General features: G+C 37.6%; 1 protein-coding gene across 11 annotated transcripts in view; it reads left to right on the forward strand.

Moving 5' to 3' along the window:
• Positions 1 to 21,004, forward strand: part of UTRN (utrophin) — a 501,139-nt gene that overhangs the window by 376,796 nt on the left and 103,339 nt on the right. For 10 of the 11 annotated variants that reach the window (XM_057739402.1, XM_057739404.1, XM_057739406.1 and 7 more), the window contains 2 exons: positions 5,822 to 5,951; positions 19,626 to 19,894. In XM_057739402.1, the coding sequence (XP_057595385.1) occupies positions 5,822 to 5,951; positions 19,626 to 19,894 (399 nt within the window). The remainder of the gene's footprint in view (positions 1 to 5,821; positions 5,952 to 19,625; positions 19,895 to 21,004) is intronic. The other variant, XM_057739410.1, reaches the window with a different exon arrangement.

Consider the following 21,004-nt stretch of genomic DNA (forward strand, 5'->3'; position numbering starts at 1 on the left):
ATGCCCAGTAGTGGGATTACTGGATTTTGCGCAGCGAAAGAAACCATAAACAAGACTAAAAGGCAACCCTCAGAATGGGAAAAAATAATTGCCTATGAAACAACGGACAAAGGATTAACCTCCAAAATATACAAGCAGCTCATGCAGCTTCATACCAAAAAAGCAAATAACCCAATCCACAAATGAGCGGAAGACCTAAATAGACATTTCTCCAAAGAAGACATACAGATGGCCAACAAACACATGAAAAGATGCTCAACATCACTAATCATCAGAGAAATGCAAGTCAAAGCCACAATGAGGTATCACCTCACACCAATCAGAATGGCCATCATCACAAAATCTGGAAACAACAAATGTTGGAGAGTGTGGAGAAAAGGGAACTCTCCTGCACTGTTGGTGGGACTGTAAGTTGGTACAGCCACTATGGAAAACAATTTGGAGGTTCCTTAAAAAACTACAAGTAGTTAGATTCTGACATGCGCATCAGATCTTCATCTGTCTGGCATTCCGGGGCTTCATTTCGTTTAAATGAGCATGCAGAAGCTACCTAATAGGGAAAACAATGAAAGACGAAATTACCTTACCTGTTTGTTCTGTTTGCTTGGATTGCTTTTCCCCTAATTACCTTTAGTCTGATTCCAATTTCTTTTTCAACACACACTTTACACATTTTTGATAAGGTTGCCTGCTACCCCCTCCACCTCCCTCCTTCCTCTGTGTGTTTCCTCAGTGCCCTGTTTATACGGCTCTCAAAGGCTGTTGGCACTTACCGCGTTCTCAGTAGAACTATTCTCTCTCTTAAGAGTTCCTTAAGAGTTTGAATCATGGGCTTATTAATTGGTGCCTTCTCTTGTGCCTGGCATATTTCTTTATAGACTATGAATTTAATATGAGTGTTGAATTTTGAATTTTGGTGGAAATGTTTGTTGGAAAATTCTAGTATATACTCTCATGCCACCTTGGGATGGCAGAGAAGTTGAATATTTTCTTATGGCCATGGGACAATCATTGTGCCCTCCATTTATTATTCTTGACCCTTGAGGTACCTGAGTCTCTATCCCTTTATATTAAACACCTTAGAGCATGCAGCTTGTAAAATACAAGATGCCTTCATGAGAACTTACATAAAACATTACCAACTCCATGGGCCAATGTTACCCACCCAACCCTCTCTTTCCCCTTTATCCTGTGTGGTAGGTTGTTAAAATAATGCATCATGCCTCTCTGTGTCCAAGACTGTATGCAAAGGGCCATTGTAGTTCCCCTCATCAAGAGGTGAACTGTATTCTTCCATTCTCTTGAATCTGTGCTGGCCTTATGACTTGTTTCAAATGATAGAATGTGGTGGAAGTGATGTGAAGCTTTTTTTTGGACAGAGCTGATGCCTTAAAAGATCTTGCAGTTTTCACTCTGTCCGTTGGGAACACCAATCATCGTGTTGAAGAAGCCCAGTCCCCTCTACTGGACAATTAGAGATCACATAGCGGGAAACCGAGGTGATGCAGCCAATAGCCAGTAATAATTTCCAGATATGTGAGTGAGGCCATCTTGGACTTCCAATCCCATTTAGGTCACAGCTGATTACAGCCTCGGAGTAATCCCTGTGGCAGCAGCAGAAGAGCTGGCCAAATTGCCAGTCCACAGCATCATGAAAAATAAATTGTCATTGTTTTTGTAACTTTTTTATTTATTTGTTTTTTAAATCTTTTTTGTTGTTGTTTAATATGTATTTATTTATTTATTGGCTGCATTGGGTCTTCGTTGCTGTGCAAGGGCTTTCTCTAGTTGTGGTGAGTAGTGCCTACTCTTTGTTGAGGTGTGCAGGCATCTCATTGCAGTGGCTTCTCTTGTTGCAGAGCATGGGCTCTAGGTGAGTGGGCTTCAGTAGTTGTGGCATGTGGGCTCAGTAGTTGAGGCTCGCGGGCTCTAGAGCGCAGGCTCAGTAGCTGTGGCTCATGGGCTTAGCTGCTCCTTGGCACGTGGGATCCCAGCCCAGGGATCGAACCCGTGTCCAGTGCATGGGCAGGCGGATTCTTAACCACTGCGCCACCAGGGAAGTGCCTGTCATTGTTTTAAGTCAATATGTTTTACATGAATTTGACACAATAGTAATAACAGATACTACCTTCAGTCTAGTGACTGCATTAGTTTTGAAACTATGCCCTATGCAGTTACCTCATGAATTAGGATGTGGAAAAAAGAGGGAAGATGCAGTGTCACCCCTTGCAGTGAGATTAGTTCCTTGTTTACGGAGAAAAAAGGATATTTGCTATTAATAAAATAATGACCAGCAGCAAACTGAAATACTTAGTACTTTCTAGCTGAGTTAGATGATAGGAGGAAATTAACTTGGCATCAAAAATTATTTACCAATAATTTTCAAAGTAGTTCAAATAATGCAGAGCTAACTGGAATCCAATAATTATTCCATTTTAGGGTAATCAGATTTGGGGGACTTTGGTGTATTTTGCTTGGTCATAATTTAAAATCATACATAGTATTTAATTCTGAAAGCAAGCCTTCTTTTATTCATTGTTCCCCAAGCATTTATTGAGTACTTTCTGTGTATGTCTAGACAGGCACTGAAAATTTTGAATGATTAAGAGGTGAGCCTACCCTGGAAGAACCGACAGTATAATGGAGGGGACAGATGCATGGTCACAATATATCAGGATGAGCTGTGTTAGAGAACTAGGATGTGTTCTGGAAACACTGAGGTGGGAACATACTAAATATGCAGGATGAGCTACTTATTACCTTTCAGTTGGGGGGGGAGAGAGGTTAGTAAATAAACAGAGTGTCTAGAGGGCATTTTTGGGAAAAAGAACAGAATTATTTTATTTTAATAACTTTATTGAGATGTTATTCACATAACATAGAATTCACTCTATTAAAGTGATCAGTTCAGTGGCTTTTAGTATATTCAGATTTGTACAACCATTATCACTATCTATAATAGTCTCAGAACACTTTCATTACCCCCCCGAGAAACGTGATACCCATGAGCAGTTACCCATTCTTCCCTCAACCCCCCAGCCCTAAGCAGTCACCAGTTTACTTTCTGTCTCTATACACTTACCTATTTGGGCATTTCAGAGTAACGGGTTTTGTGTGTGTGTGGCTTCTTTCACTTAGCATAATGTTTTGAAGATTCATCCATGTTGTAACATGTATCACTATTCCATTCATTTTTATTGTTGAATAGGAGTCCATTATATGGATATACTACATTTTGTTTACCCATTCACCAGTTGATGGTGACTTTTTTTTTTTTTTTTTGGCCGCAGTATGTATCATGTGGGATCTTAGTTCCCTGACCAGGGATCAAACCCATGCCCCCTGCAATGGAAGCATGGAATCCTAACCACTGGACCATGAGGGAAGTCCCCATTCATCAGTTGATGGATGTTTGGGTTGTGTCCACATTTTGGCTCTTATGAATAATATTGCTGTGAACATTCATGTGCAAGTTTTTATGTGGACATATGCTTTTAGTTCTTAGGTATATACTGAAGCGTGATATTGCTGGGTCGTATGGTACTCTATGTTTAACATTTTTTAGACATTTCCAAATTGGTTTTCAAAGTGGACACACATTTTAAGCATTTCAACCGTGGTGTATGAAGGTTCCAACTTCTTCACAACCTTGCCAATACTTGTTATTGCCTGAGAACAGAATTGTTTTGAATGAAAATATAACCATTAAAACAGAAAAAATTCCAATTAGATTGTTATACTCATTTAAGACAGCCCAAATATGTCATGTGATATTAGAACCTAAATCTGAATGCCGCTTTGTAGCTCTGTGTACAAAACAACTCCGTTGGAGTCTAATTATCTTATCATTAACGTTCACCAGGTGGTTAGGAAATGCTGGTTTTCTTTTATGTCTAATTGAGAGGTAAAGGGTGGTGAAACGATTATATATGTAGTGCTGTTGAAAGTTAAACCCATTTTTGACATGCAATTAAATATAATTGAAATAGAACAAATTGAATAAGAAACTAAATTTGCAAAATAGAGTATGAGCAGGTATGAAATGTATGCTGTTCCCTAGGATGTTTGGGTGGTGAGTTGGCATTCGATCTTGAGCCCCATATTTTTACTTCCTCGGCATGGTTCCCGCTTGCCCACGCTTGCCTACTCTGCTTCCCTACCTCGGTGTCTCCAAGGAGTTCAGGAGATGTTCCCCCACCAACCCCCTGTGCAGAGAGGATTGTTTTATGAAGCACTGGGGTTTAATGCGGTCAGGAAGGAAACTAGCTTCTCCAGACCTGTGGGGCTTTCTCGGACTCAGACTTGTTTTGTTTAGTTTTGTTTTGGTGGCTGTGCCACATGTGGAATTTTAGTTCCCTGACCAGGGTTGAACCCATGCCCCCTGCGATGGAAGTGCGAAGTCCCAACCACTGGATCACCAGGGAAATCCCCAGGTGTGTTTTTTATGAATAGCAGAGACCTGTATTATAAAAAAACAAAAATACGTATCTGACAGACCATTACCACTGCCTTGTCCAGCTCTTCAGTGACTTCCTAGCACCCATTATTGGTTAAGTCACAGGTGCTCAGGACACAGTCCCTGTCACTCCATTTCTCTCTGGTCTTCGCCTGCTCTTCTCACTCCTCCCTACCTGTGTTGATCTCTTTCAGCTTCATTACCAGTGTTTTCCTGTTGTTTACTTTCAGTTTTTTTAACATAAGATTATTCTGATATTTCTAGATATTTAAAGTTTTTGCTTATTTACTGTGAAAGATAAGGATATAGCCTCCAAATACTGTCATCCCAACATATATCAAATGCTGTTAAAAAAGTACTTATATTCAGGAAGATTTGTTGATTCTAAAATACTATGAGAGTGTAATATTTTAGAAAATAAAAAGTTGAGTTTTCATAATGCATTGCCAAGGAACTGTATTAAAAGCAAAATATTAGAGCCAGTAGGTGTCTATGTACATAATTTAAGAGGTAACTATATTAAGAACAATTTTGATTTAGCTACAGTATTAAAATAGCACATGCTAAAGTCTTCATTTACTTTTATCTTGCAGTAGTGACTGGATTAGTTTTGTTGTTTTTTAAACCCTAGTCAATTAGTTTTAATCACCAAACATTTTATAGGAGCAGAGGTGAAAGTTTGACCCTACTTAAAACAACAAGAGTACTAAAGACAAACTATTCTGAGACTCATAGATTTGCATGAAAAACGTCACAAGGGGAAAAGTGTAATTGCCTCAGCGTGAGAGATGGAATATATTTTAAGATAATTGGGGACTGTCTTTTATGTGTTCTCTTTGGTTTAGTTTTGATTTCATGTACTTTAATTTGTTTCTATCTCTTAATTTTTTTTCTTAATATATTCCAAAGAATGTAAAACACTTCTGAGGATCTCATTACTACTTGTGAAATTGCCTCTTTCTGTACCACTGGATGTAATTTTTTTGGTTGGTCAGTCTTATAAGAAAAAAGTATCTTAGATCAGGCTATTATATTTTAGCAATCTGACAGTAGTGATAACTCTAACAGTACATTTTGTATAAGATTAAATATACTGTAGCAATTTCCCTTAGGTGAATATTATAAATTTGGGGGGTTTGGTGGGGTTTTTTTTCATATAAGTTCTACAGGAATCATCTTTTTGCTTTTATTCATGTTTCATCATTCATATGTGTAAAATTTACATTTTCACTTCTAACCTCGCTAACATGCTGGTGATTAGACATTCCTTTGACAAGTGTGATCAGAAGTGGTCCAATTGAAGATGTTCCATGACGTGGTGAACACATTAGGTTACAAATTCAACTTTTGCTTCTCTTTGCAAAGGCACTGAGACGTGAGTTAAAGGAGAAAGAGTATTCTGTCCTGAATGCTATAGACCAAGCTCGAGTTTTCCTGGCTGATCAGCCAATTGAGGCCCCTGAAGAACCAAGAAGAAACCTGCAATCGAAAACAGGTGAGACTGGTTTCTTTAGTAGATCATAAAAACACATGTGAGGTGAACAAAACACCAAAATCAAGTAGAGAATTTTCTTACAGCATATTGGGACCTGATATTTTAAAATTTCTTACAGAATTTCAGGATCTAGTGTTAAAATTTTTCTTCTAAGTATTACTTTAGTCAAATATGTCATTATTTAACAAATATTGAGATTCTTAAATTAAAAAATGAAATGGCTGTATACTTCAGTATCATTTTAAAGGGGAATTAATTGCAGAAAAATACTTTATTAAAAACATACTGTAAAAATAATTTTTCAGAAATAAAAATTTGCATTTCTTATATTTAAACTACATAAGTAATTGTAAGTAGAAGAGTGATATTTAAAATACAAGAGTAAACAAATTATTTAAATATCTAGAAAGTAAGATTTTTCAACTTTTTCAAGATTACTTTTTTATTTTTATTATTTGCTGCATTGGGTCTTTGTTGCTGCACATGAGCTTTTCTCTCCAGTTGTGGCGAGCAGGGGCTGCTCTTCATTGTGGTACGTGGGCTTCTGAGTGTGGTGGCTTTTCTCATTGTGGAGCATGGACTCTAGGTGCCCGGGCTTCAGTAGTTGCGGAGCATGGGCTCAGTAGTTGTGGTGCACGGTCTTAGTTGCTCTGCGGCATGTGGGGTCTTCCTGGAGCAGGGATCGAACCTGTGTCCCCTGCATTGGTAGGTGGATAGTTAACCATTATACCACCAGGGAAGTCCCAAGATTAATTTTTTAAATGACACCAAAGCGCCTTTCTTTTACAAGCAGACAGAATTTAATTTAAACATAACAACCAACATTATTTATGTACTTTGGCTTAAAACTGAGACAGTATCTGCCTTACTAGCAAATAGTATAAATCACATAGTAGATTTAAGAGATTAATTTGGGGGGCCAACATATATCTTTATTTTGATTTTTCACTTTTGGCGTAAAAGCATTCTGATGCATTTAAAAAAAAAAACCATGCCATTCAAAATATTTTCTCATCATTCACTTTCCATGGTAAACGCAGACCTGAAAGACTGCCTCATGCTATGTCCAGCAGTGTAATTCATGAGCATTTATTACTTGTAAGAGAAGTACAGTTGGAAAATGCTTTGACTGTAGCTGGAACTGGATCAGACATTTGGAAAGTAGCCATTTTCCTCCTCAGCCTGTCTCAGGGAAGCTCTGCTTCAATCGGAATAAACTTTCCATCAGGATCATGATTTTCTTGACCCGTGTGTGTGTGTGTGTGTGTGTGTGTGTGTACACAGAGACACACACAGCACATTTATCATCTCTTCCAGCATTGGTTTTTATTTTCTACTAGCAGTATCACTATTTTTCCAGTCAGCCTACTGGGGACCTAAGTTATTGTTGAGTCTCCACCTTACTCAGTCTGCAAATCACTCATGATTGTCATCTCCATCTTTGGAGAATTATGCTTTCTGAGTACTCTGTGATATACGTATTATACACACATGTGGACGTATGTATGCACACCATGTGGCACACACCTGCACTGTAGGTGGTTGAATGGCTGGGATGCTGAGCGCTCTCGGGTGTGGGTAGGAAGTGATTAGCTGGGGCAGGATCACTGGAAGCAGCATCCCAGAGTGAGGAGCCGAGCGGCTCTGTGTCAGGGAAGTCAGCAGAGCTGGGGGCAGGGCAGGGGGGCCATGGGGGGTTTGGTCAGGGGCTGTGCCTGCACAGGAGGTAGGAGTGAGACACTTGTATGTGCTGTCTGGTGCAGATTCAGAGGTGCTGGAAAGTTGGACAGAACTTTTCGACTTAAACACAGCAAGAAGAAGGCACTGTTTCACTTGTTTGTTTTTTTAAGCTTGGAACAAAAATAAGTGCACTTGTCTCACCTTATCCAATTTAAAGTCTAGCCTAAATCTGCTTGTCTCGTCTCTTGCTTCCCCAGTACTTTTCAGAGAATAGAGGAAACATTTTTATGCAGTAGAAAAGTGTTATGTCACTAGAGTTTCACTTTGCTATAAATTTTCTTCCTCAGTGCTTAGTCAGTTTAAAGGGTAAAAACATATTGCTTTTTGAGTCCTTATTTTCCTGTTACATTCAGGACATTTTTAAGGCCCATTTTCATATACTATATTTGGGAGGAAAGAAAACAAGTCATGACAGTTTAACCTTATGATTTTCTTTTTGTTTTTTGGGGTTTTTTGTTTTTTTCATTTTTACAATTAGCAATTTTCATGCTTTCTCATTTCCTGATAATATTTTGTGTAATGTTGGCTGATTTTACGTGTTGTTAAAAGTAAATGAAAGAAAATTACCCGTAATAGCTTTTATACTTTGTTGTTTACCATGACTTATGAAGGACTGCTCTCAGAAATAGAGAGCATTTGAACATGTTATCTTGTGTGATGCTACTCAAAGTACTCAATGTTGGAGGGAATAGAGCAGGGAGAAATTGTATAATGAGTTTTGGGTTCTCTTTAATAAGCATTTATTGATTTCACTATGTGTAATGTGCCATAGGGACACCCTGAGGTGAATGCATCTCTTTACTTTTGAATAACTATTCCTGAAAATACCTCTCTCCATGATTTTTCTCTCCCAAAGCCTTTTCTCCTAGCTTCTTCTTTTTTCTATTATCAATTATCTTATAGTGTCATATGTGTATATATGCATTTTATGATAGCTTATGGAGTTTTATTACTAAGTCACAGAATGAACTGCTCTCAGGCATCTTTTAATTGATTAACGCTATTAAAAACAAGCAAATTAATTATTTCAACCAAATGATCAGTTGCTGACAAAGAATCTTATCAGGTATGCTCTGATAGTGTTTTCTCTTTTTTTTCCCTGGTTTTATTGAGATATAACTGACATAACATTGTACAAGTTTAAGGTGTACAACATAATGATTTGATATTTGTATGTATTGTGAAATAATCACCACGGTAAGTCTAGTTAATGTCTATCACCTCACGTAGTTGCAGTTTTTTTCCTTTTAAGATCTACTCTCCTAGCAACTTTCAAGTATGTCTATTTTAAACATTTGAAAGTCACTACTAACATTACCCTATTTCAGGCCCTTACCATCTTTTGCTAGGACTGTTGCAATACTTTCTTAATTGATATCTCTGCATCAACATAGATGCTACAGTGATATATCTAAAACACAGAACTGGCATTTAAAAACCACTGGTAGCCTCTGAAATGGGATCTGAGTTCCTTCATCTGCCGTATAAGGCTGCACAGTGATTTGGCCTCAGTTTTCTTGTGCAGCAGCATCTCATGCCTCTCTCTGCTCCAAACTAATGTCCATTTGACACCAACTTCTCATGATATTCTCCAGGTAATGGTCTTCTTGTCTTTATCCTATTGCCCATCCTGTTTTTTTCTGCCCATAGGTCCCCCTACCTGATCTGCAGCTCCTTCCTCCATTGCCTGCCCAACCCCTGCTCATTCTGTCCCACTCACTACAGGCTTTGTGTCTTCCTGGACCCATTCCTCTCTCAGCTTTCCTCCCCGCCTCCCTGGTACCCCATCATCTCTCTGACTATATTACTGATATCTGTGTCTGAAGCTCAACCCTGCCCTTGCTTAGTGACCTTTCTCAGTTACCGAGAATCTGAAAGAGTGTGAAAAATTATCTGAGCGGCCAAGACAGATATTATGTAGAAAATATAGTGATCTTATTAGCTCATAGAAGAACCACTCTCTCAGAGGTATTAACTCTTACTTTAGACACTGTTGTAACTTGTTTAACTTGTTTTCCAGTGAATTATGGCTATGTAGCAAGACAGAAATGACAGGACAGAGGAAAAGGTGACAGTGAGAAATGACTTCAGGCAGCCTGACAGCAATGAGGAGAAAGAAAATTATAAAAAGGATACATGACAATTCAAAATAAAACAAAACAGAATAGTCTTTGGGGCTTTTTACAATAAAAGAAAAGCTGAGGCTGCGAATTGTGGTTTGTTTATTTTTAAAGACAGAATATAAATCAGTTAAGAGAAGGCATAAAATGAAGTTTATACTTTAGTAAATTTCCTTCCAAAATGGCAACCTTAAAAAAATAGGGTTAAATGAATGAAATACAGCTACCCAGAATTACTCATTCTGCTTATAAATAGTTATTATGTCAATGTAATTTTCACTTGAACTAAAATTATCTGAATAATTACAGAAATTTTACAAAGGTCACAGCTTTGTCAGTAGTCCCTTTATCTTGAATGATATGGAACTACTTAATTTGATTTGAACTGTTTTATGTCAGTATAAAATATTTCCTTTTAATGAAGTCAAATCATTTTCCATTTGATTTTAACCACCTGGTTTATATCTGTTAAAAAGTAGAACAATGGAACAACAGATGTCTCATCATTACATATTGTTCTTCGTACTTGTGCTTCTCAAACCACTTTTGTATTTTCCTAAGGATCCCAATGAGTTGAGCAGGTCGTACAGTATGCCTTTTTAAAAAAAATTTAAGCACAAAGGCCAAGAAAATGTCGTGGTGCCAGCTAAGGTCATCAGCTAATGTGGATCGAGGGACAGAGCAGTAAGCTTCTGTGTTGGTGACTTTCCTTAACCTCCAGTTTTTTGGCTGGCTTTCAACTCATCCCTTCATTTTTATCTCCTCTGTCTTTCTCTCTGTTCACTGGCCACTGACCTCCTCGCTCCTTCTTGACTTTCAGTCTCTGAAGCCTCTTAACCCTGCACAAATATTTCTTGGCTTCTTCCTTGTTCACTCAACCTCCCTGCTGTTCTCAGTACCAGATTTGAATTCCTTTGAAAACCACACAGCTGCATAGTGAAAGTAGGTTGCAGGACAGCCTACTCGTGTCCCCACACCTCTCGAGGTGGTCGGGGAATACCTCACCCTGTATCGGCCGTCTCACCCTATTTGTTACCTAACAGCTTAGGTCAAAATTGCACAGGGGAGTTAGAGCCTTACGTCTGCATCCCCCTGTCTACCCCGCACACAGATGCAGGCAGGTGCATATCAGATGTGCGTGCACACACAGACACACATTTTATGAGCTGAGGCTATAGTAGCAATCACTAAATAAAATGGTTAACGCTTAAATAGGATATTTCACCTCTAAAAGTGTTTAGAAAATTATACAACTATTGTATATGTGGGTGTAGAAAAGCTGTTTTCCTCTGCTCAGGTTTTGGTTTTAAGACAAAAAAAGATTGCACTTTTTTTTGTTCATAAATTTCCTCTTGAGTCTTCTTTAAAATTTATTCCAGTCAAGGCGTTACTGTTACTACAACTATAGTTTTACTGCAGGCTGTCTGAACATTATTTCTTTTTCAACCTGGTGCAGTTACTTAATTTATTTTGTTTCATTTAAATGATGGAGGGGGAAAAAAAGCTATTGCTTTAGTGTGTTCGTGCATTCACAGTTGTGTGTAGTGTCTATAGTCGTGTTTTTGTGTATTTATTCATATACAACTTTTTATACTTGGATATGATTGTACCTGTGATTAATGGCTAATAATAAAGTTTTCAGGTGAAAAAGTATGTATGGATTAGTGTTTTTCCTCTTTGGTCTTAGACAGCTGTGTGTATATTTAGTAGTAGTTAATATTGGGTTGGCCAAAAAGTTTGTCTGGGCTTTTCTGTACCATCGTGCAGAAAAAAATCCGAATGAACTTTTTGGCCAACCCAATATTTTAACTCAGAATATACTGTTTTCCTTTAATTATTAAGTGCTTCATAATATTTTAGAAAGCCAATTAGGAGTATTTTTCACCTATGTGAAATCTCATATATTTTATGATATAACAACGAAGTAATAAATGACATTTTTCAGTCCACTATGTCACTCCTTTTTGTGCCAGTATTTGCAAACTTGTGCAAATAAAATTTCATGATCATTAAATGAGTGAGAAGGTGAAATTATCATAGAGTTTAGAAGTTACTTTTATATTGATTCTCGGTATAACATAAGGTTACATTAAAAAGATGGCAATAATTATTTCCTTGCATCTCATAAAATAAGGCCAAATTACACATAACCTAATCTAAGTAATTAGGTAGTAAAACTCATGGGTGTTTTTTCCCCAGGGCATTTTTTGTTTCCCTAATAACCACTGTATTAATTAGAACCCTATTCATTTTGAATGACAAACACTCTGTGCAGGCACAGGAGGGAATGTGTTAGCCCCATAACTGAATTAGAGTGAGCACAAGGACACAGCTGGCCACAGGAACCGAAATGCCAGGCAGAGCCTTTCTGCATGTCTCCCTTTCTGCCTCTCTCCACAATTGTTCATTTTCTTAGCTTTCCTGTGACCTTAAACCTTGCAACCGCATACCAAGGAGGGAAAGCCCATCTTTAGAACTAACACATTCTAAGAGAGAGCAGGAACTGACTCAGCTTGAGTAGCATGGAGCTCAGGGTCCTCTGGGATCGGCAGCCCCCTTTATAAGCATGGTGTTAGATGAAGGAGGAATCAACACCCAAAAAGGAAAGGAGAAGAGAGGAATGTTAGTCAACCTAGATGTTCACAACAAACTGGCATTTATCTGGGGCTTACAGAGTGCCAGGCACTGTTTCCTTTAATTCTCATAGCAAATCTTTGAGGTATGAGTACTGTTACCACCCATTTGACAGATGAGGAAACTGAAACTTTGAGATGTTTGGATGCCTACTGTCACCCATGTGACAGAGCTGAAACACCAACTCAGGCTGGTCACAACCCTTGATGCCCTTGACCGTCATAACATAGTATCTTAACTACCCCAATAATCAAAACGCTTCTAGATAGGCAGTAAAAATAAGATTTTACTTTCTATATCCTTCTACTTATAAAAATTTCATACAATAATGATATGCTTTTCCCTTCATTCTTACTTTTCCTTTGCTGAAATATTAGGCTGCTTAATAGAATGATATACCAGTTCACTGATTTCCTGGCACCAAGGGAGAAGGTGTTTAGGCAATATTAGACTTTGTCTTTTTAATTTTCATATAAAACTTGAAGGATAAATAATTGCTTTCAGGCCTATAGACCAAGGCAATAATTTAATTAGCTTCTTAAGTCCAAATTAGATTGGTAAAGTTGTAATGCATGAAAAAGCACAGAAAAAATGTTACTTTCATTTCCCGTGTTAACTACAGAGCAGCAATGTGATCCTTCCCATTTTAAGGTTCCATCTGTATGGATGGATGTGGTGAATCCAGTCTTCAACTTTCCAAAAATATGAGATGGCTGAGTAAGCCTGTTGATTGGATAAAAACTTCAAAAACTTGTTTGCATGCTAATGAATACCATCATACATCATAGTGAAATTCAATTTAAATAAATCAACATTCTTAATGAAGAATTATATGATAACAAAGGTTAGGTTGATAGACACAGCATTTAAAATTAATTATTTACCATCTGTTATGGTCTCTAATCACCATTAGAACCATCCATAAATCACATGTGCCTCGTAAAAAAGATGGCAGTAATTTACATGTATGTATTTTATTGAAATCAACATCTGGGGTGTCACGCTCTGATTTAAACATAAAGAATAGGAGGAGACTAAACGCTTTCAATGTGGTGTGCTCCTCTTTTCCTGTTGTTGCTGTTCCTCTTGAAAGCTGGAGTCTTCAAGAGTGAGTTGGAGGGTTTGCTATCTTTTAAAAAGTGGAATCCTAGCCAAGGCATAAATTCTCCACTTGAAACTTCTCACTTATTTTGGCAGTACATAAACCTAAGACATGCCTGACTTCTTTCTAAGAATGGCTAAGCTTGAATAGAAAGCCTAGGACTTGGTTAGTATGTTGAAGGAAAATTAGCTATTGTGTTCCTCAGGGAAGCAGCCTGGGGAGAGATGGGCAGTAGTGTGGCAAGAAATGTGAGACTTGTGATTGAAGACTCCTGTCCTTCAATTGACCTTAAAGGTAAATTTTTTTCAAAACGAAGATATTGTGCATAGCTCTGTTCATTAGTTTGACCAGTACTTACTGAGTGCCGACCATGTGCCAGGTAGTGTTCTAGATACTGGGGAGACAGCAGTGAGCAGAACACACCCTTGCCCTCCTGGAACCGGCCTTCCCAGCTTCTCTTGTCCCCTCTCAGGACTACCTTCCTGTTTCCAGTGACTTGTCTGCTGCTGTCCAACACTCAAAACTGACTTGAATAAATTATGAAACCGCCATTAGTGTGAGGAAATTCAGGGGATATTCCATTACAGAAAATTGAAAGCTGGATCTCAGGTGGCTTAGCTAGGTCTGTTCCAGGGTCTTTCTGCTGTTCCTGCTTTTCCTTGGAGGTTAACCTTTTTAATGGTCTCTTCATGCTTCATCCTCAGCTTGATGCTGGGTTTGTTTACTTTGGTCCACTTTATGGGAAAAGTAAAACTTTAACATATTCAGACTTTAGCTCGACCTTGATTGACTTCTGGTTGGAAGTGCTGTTTATCTCTCTCCACGATGTGGTTTATATTCCTGTTCTCTCCATTCACCCCACCTCCACCCCTAACCCCCATTAGTACCTTATATTTTGGTATTTGTGGAAGATAGTCCCTAAATCTCTTTACTTTGGAGTTCTTGCTTTTCCCTGAATGTATCTGTTCACTGTCTTTTATTTTCCCTGAAGAGTTTGACAGATTCCTTGGCAGCGTGGGTGGAGCCGTATCACCTTCACCATATTCTTACTGAAAGATTTAGTCTACACAGTATCAGTCAGTCTACTCTGGGTAGCCTCTTACTGTTGTCATCCTCATAATTTATTAGATGAACGTAATTAGAAATATTACAGTAAAAAAAGAAATATTACAGTAATCAGCTGGTAGCACTTGATGGTGTACTTGTAATCTGGTGCCTAATGAATTGTTGTCACCAGTCATCCTATAGAATAAGAAGTGAGCAGGGTCCTCTTCAACAGTGATCGTTTCAAAGAGATTAAGTTGATCTCAATCATGTAATCAGAAAATTTGAGGAGTATATATTTTTTATCATCTTAATCAGAAGCATCTTTTGGTCATGAAGGAGAGAGAAAAAAGTGAAGTGAGGATGAAGAGAGAGAGAGAAAGTCAGGTCTAGTCTCTATATCTATAGGGATGCTTTGTTTTTTTCCTGTGAATTCTTGTTGGCCAATCAACTTGGTTAGCTTATGTGAAAATCTCTAGCGATATTGAAACCTCCCAGGCTAAGTAACAAAATCATTTTAAAAATGAAAGAAATTAACCTCTGCTGAAGCTTTTCTGTGTGTCAGGCATGTGTCAGTAGCTTTACAGATGTTAACTGAAGTTCAAGGAGATAAGGAATATATCCATGAGTATATAACTAATTAGTATTGGAATTGGCATATGAATGAATCTTTCCTTGCACCAAATTGTCCATGGTTTGAAAATGCTACAGTGGAGAATTTTTTTTCCTATATGTTCCTATACTTTGTTCCTCTTCATTTCTTGGTGAAATACAGTAAGATTATAGATATATGTAAAAAATAAGCAAACAGTACACATATGATGGAATTAACATATTTGAAATGACTTTGTAAGGTTTATCCTTCTCTTTCACAGTAAAAAAAATTTTTTTTAATACAAATGCGGTAATGGATTTGGGGAGAAGAAAGAAAAATAAGTGGAAAGATTTTCACTTAAAATTATGAAGTTGGATATTCTCAGTAAAGAGTAAAACTGAGAATTCCATTCAGAAAATTGAAAATTTCAATTCAGTAATTATGTATATTGGGGACATACTAGTCTGTAGACTGAGTACTGCAAAACCAATATGAAAAGAACAAACATGCATGATGTAAGGCTTTAGAGTCGAAGAATAAAAACTCACTATGGAGATTGTCAATTCTATAATTGAGAAAGAAAATATGATAAATATGGGAAATCTTTATTTAAAATAACTGGGCTGATACTAATTGATTTGTATATTATTTCATAGGAGGAACATATACTTTCATGTTTTTAAACGTAAAAAAAATTTTTATAAGCACACAAAAGGAGATTTTTTTCCCCTCTACTGTAAGGTTTCTTTGAGACACACTGCTGCTTTGCCTTTCTTATGTAATTGAATTTTAGAGGTAAAAGAGGCACTTAGCGTAAAATGTTTTCCCAGAATGAGAAAATAGCATTCCCACTTGCTAACACTGGGATGAGCAGGTCATCTAGCTCACCTAGGAGCCAAGGGCAGGGTGGGAGCAGTGCTGATTGCAAGTCTTAGTCTCTGCTTCTGGTCCAGGTTCATTTTCCACCTGTATTCCAGTGAAGCATGTGAGTATTTCTCCCCTGGGTAGAGAGTGGGATAAATGCCATGAAATTAATTTGCATATTTGAAGAATAAAGACCACTGGACAAGAGAGAAAACTTCAGGATTGGTCATTCTTTTCTCCTCTCTTCTTTCTTCTTCCTAAAAGATAGTTATCTACCTTTCCTTAAATATTTTATAACACAGTAAAGAAATTGCTATTTTAATTATATAAATATAAAGTAAATATGTTAATATTTACAATACATTATAACACATTATACTATATATACATATATAATATAAATATAAATATAAAAATTAAATACAATCTCATCCTCAGAGTTAGGCCAAATAAATGGCAGGCATGAAGGGAGAGGAACGGGAGGATGGATAGTGAAACAGAGTACTCCCTCTCAAACACACACACACACACATACACACACACACATACACACACGCACGCACAACGCACACACAGAGTAGAAAAGTGACCTAGGAAAAGCGCTTCCGATCTGTGAATTGTCAGTAAATTTACTTGGTTTTATCCTGCTGTTTCCTCTGTCTCTCCATTAGCCTCTATTACTGCCTTTTCAAATGCAAATTAGATTACCCTCTTATCACCGAGCTTCATTTGCTCTCCCGCGTGCGCCTTTGGTAGTTAGTGCCCTGTTCTGCGTGGGAATGACACAGCAGCTCACTGGAGTGGAAACACACTGTCCAGCTTCAGCAGCAGTGACCAGAGAAATCAATTTATAAGCCAGTAGGCTGGCAGTGCTCCGTCCTGACGACACATTACCGTCACCTGGGGAGCTTTTTAAACTATATCCGTGCTGCCCTTCACCCTTAACCAGCTAGACCAGAATCTTTAAATACTTGGTCCTTGGGGATCAGCATCTAAAAACAAATAAGCAAGCAAACAGACTGTCAGGGTGGTTTCTAATATGTCACCAGAGTTCAGAACCACTAGTCCAGAAGATTCTCCACTCTTGCATGAGGGTCTTAAAATTTACCGCAAAATATCTATTCGGAAAATGTGAAGCAAATTTTGTCCTTTGATTTTTCAAGTAACAGGAGGTTTTTTTTTTTTTTAAATGTCAGGATATACCTTTATTATTTTCATCTTTTATGCTTTCTTGCTGCTTTCATTTTTCTTTTTTCTTACCCCAAATGGTCATAACTTCGGATTTCACATGTTGCTTCCTATTACCTGTTTCGCAAACGTTCTGGAAAGTTTTTGTTTGGCTTTTTACTGTTCCTGGTTTAAAGTATGCATTAAACTGAGATTGTTGCTGCAACAGGAGGCACTTTTATTCTGACTCTGTGCTTAGTTAATATGCCTCCTTTCTGGCAAACAGATGGTGAATTGAACGTAGAACTTTTCTTCTGAGTAGCTGCTTGAGTAGGATTATATATAAATACTACAAAAGGACTGCTCAATCAGAAGATTTTACATTAAGTGAAGACAAAAAGTCACAGCCAGTGTTGGATATTTTGTCACAGGACAAAGAAGCTGTGTCTCCCTGCCAGGTTATTCAGTGACTGACTGAGAAACAGTTTTTACTTTATCCAGAGAAAATCATCATAATTAAGTTGTCTCTTCTGAAATTGGCACTGTATTTTTCCTTTTTTACAAAAGTCAGTAAAACATGAGTGCTTAAAATACATCTTTGAAAAAGCCCAAGTAATTTATTAACAAACACAGGTGTTACCATCATGAAAATTATCAACTCCCTTTCTCATCAGGCTAAGAATGATCTTTTTCATCTTACACTGAGCATATTTTTATATAAAATATGGATAGTATTAATATTACATATTTTTCTTTTATAAAAAACATCTTGAAGGCTTAAGGATTTAAATAAAGTTGCCCTTTTTAATGATGAACCTTTCCTCACAGTTTTTTCTCTGGAACCTTGAAATCCTGACATGTTACAAGTTTTAGGGCTTTTTCCCCAGGATTCTTGACTCCCTCCCCCCACCGTTGTACTGGACTGTATCTGAGCCTAAGCATTCCTTGAAGCTGGATCTCTAATTCACTTATTTTCCTTATTTATCATTTACTGGTAAACTTAATCTGTCTGCTTAACATAACACTGTCTCCTCTTGTAATCAATTCAGCTGACGAGGGATTGGTCACGTTTCTGTGCAGCCATCCATGTTGTTCCTAGAGATTTATTATAGCTGCTTTCGTCTAAATATTGAGGTCTAGAACTTTCTGGAAACTTAGATAAAAATAAATGTTCTGTCCCTTTTATCTTGACTTTTAAATAATATTTAAATAAAAACAGGCAAACGAATTTATGTTGCATAGGAAAGTTACAGTTTAGGAGAGCTTGCTTCATGGTTCATCTTACCATGAATTTCATTTCACCAGGAAGTCTGATGAACTTCAGTGCATTTTATGAATGGTTTGGAATACTTTGAGGTGAAGTGGATGTTGCTAATGTGATTGCTGCTAAAAGATGGGATGTTATCACGAAGAAGAATATGCACTTCTATCTTAAATTAATATAAAGTTTACCTTGACTTGCTTCTCTGTTTCCAGGGGACCAGCAGGACAACCATCAAACTAGCTAGAGAGGAAAGGAGGCATCCTGGGGTGCTGAGGGTGGTGACGCCCTGGATTGTTTAGCTGGGGATCTTATTGAACCTTGTCTCGCCCTTGTCTTGCCAGCTTCTCATCACTATGTTTCTGACCCTTGGCCTTCAACTTGACTTTGACTTCTGTCTGTTTCCTTTGCTTGTCCTGTGGACTCTTCCTGTTTCTTCCTGCCCCTGTCCTGTGGCAGCATCTTGCATTATGCCTGCCCTTTCCAGTCTGAAAAGTCTACTTTATTTCAGACATTCTGGAAGCCCTCTTGCTCTATTAAATATTGAGGGTGGTCCTTGAAGTCTTGCTGTCTTCTTGTTGAAATATTTGTGAATGTGCTACACTTCTGGGCTACAGAGAATGCCTTGTATTAAAAGATGAACTAACTGCCAAACAGATTCAGTGATGATAAAGTATCTAAGATATGTTATTTTTCTTCAGTTGTATTTTTTTTGTTAATACAATAAATTAATCTTATTTTCTCAGAGTTTTTCCTCATAACTTAGAGCTATTTCTCTCCCAATTATCTTTCCCATTTCTCTTGAAGACAATGAAAAACTAATGAAAAGCTGTCTTTGGATTTTATGTAACTAAATTCATGTTGAAGAAAAATTGTTTTATTTCTTGAGTTATCTTGTTATATTTCAAGGTTTGCAAAATATTAAAATTCAAAAGTTACCAAAAGCACTGAGCCACTTATTACTCTGAGTAGCTATTTTCTTCTTTGGAGAAGTAGCAAGGGATTAGTGGAAGCAGTATAGAGACAGTTCTTACCCTGGTTAGTGTGCCCTGGGTAGCAACTCTTTGAAAGGTGGTATTCACAATTGCCTGTAAGAATGTAGAGTTGATCAGGCATGCAAATATTCTTTTTTTTTTTTTAATCACAGAATTGACTCCTGAGGAGAGAGCCCAAAAGATTGCCAAAGCCATGCGCAAACAGTCTTCTGAAGTCAAAGAGAAGTGGGAAAGTCTAAATGCTGTTACTAGCAATTGGCAAAAGCAAGTGGACAAGGCGTTGGAGAAGCTCAGAGACCTACAGGGAGCAATGGACGACCTGGATGCTGACCTGAAGGAAGCCGAGGCCGTGCGGAATGGCTGGAAGCCTGTGGGGGACTTGCTCATCGATTCACTGCAGGACCACATTGAGAAAACCATGGTCAGTATCCCTGCCTCAGATAAAGGATTTCTTTATGGTTAAATATGACACAAATAAGGAGAGCCACATATATAAAACATTATAAGGGACTGTTATAAGGCCAACACTGTTACAACCGCCACCAAAATCAGACTATAGAACTTTTTCAGACACAACAGATGTTTTCCATATGCCCCCCACCATCAGAACCCCCCCCCCGCCAAAAGAACAACTAAGGTGACTTATACAATAATTTACTTTTATTTCTCTTTATACATTTTCACCCATCCCTAAACAATATAGATTAGTTTTACCTGTTTTTGTAAGGATATTTTAAGGTCCCTTTTAATCTCCAGATGTCTCCTTTATCTTTTGTTTGTTTTCTTTGCAATGTGTTCATTGAAGAAACTGAATTGTTTCTTTTATAGTGTTTCTCACAGCCTGGATCTTACAGAATGGCATCCACATGGTGTTGTCTGGCAGGTTTCTTTTTAAATCGGTGGTTGGATTCAGAGGTTTAATCAAAAGTGTACTGTTTTATTGGGAGTTCTTATCTACTAATTATATCTTATTGTCCGAACATATAGTGAAGAATTAGTTTAGCTATAAATTCTGTTTGTAATCAGGTATTGCCCAAAGTTAAGGGTGTTAGACCTCTGGTCTAGATTCCCTTTGGCTCCCATATTCTAGAACATATCCGGAAAAGCAGTTAATGGAATTTAGGCAGTAAAAGACACAAATAACAGATTTGGCATGTATTAGGGTTTGTAGTAGCATAGTAAACTATACACTAGGTAGTCATAAATCAAATCAAAGTATAAACAGATGAAAAATCAGACCAACATCGATATCATGAATGGAATTTTTATTGCAGAAGATATACATCTTTTGTGCACAGATATTAGATAATACTCTCCCTTTGTTTTGCATGTGGCTGAATAGGAAAGAGAAGAAAGGTCTAGAAAATTAACTGAATCCTACTCAGACAAGTTACATAAGTAAATATGTATGTGTAGACATAGGGATAATAGTAGCTAGCATTTATTGATGCTTACTGTGTGCCAAGAACTGTTCTTAGCTAGTTTATATAGGTATCTCTTTTAATCCTCACACCAACCCAACAAGATACAT

Source organism: Hippopotamus amphibius, chromosome 6 (genome assembly GCF_030028045.1).
Source record: "Hippopotamus amphibius kiboko isolate mHipAmp2 chromosome 6, mHipAmp2.hap2, whole genome shotgun sequence".
Taxonomy (NCBI): Eukaryota; Metazoa; Chordata; class Mammalia; order Artiodactyla; family Hippopotamidae; genus Hippopotamus; species Hippopotamus amphibius.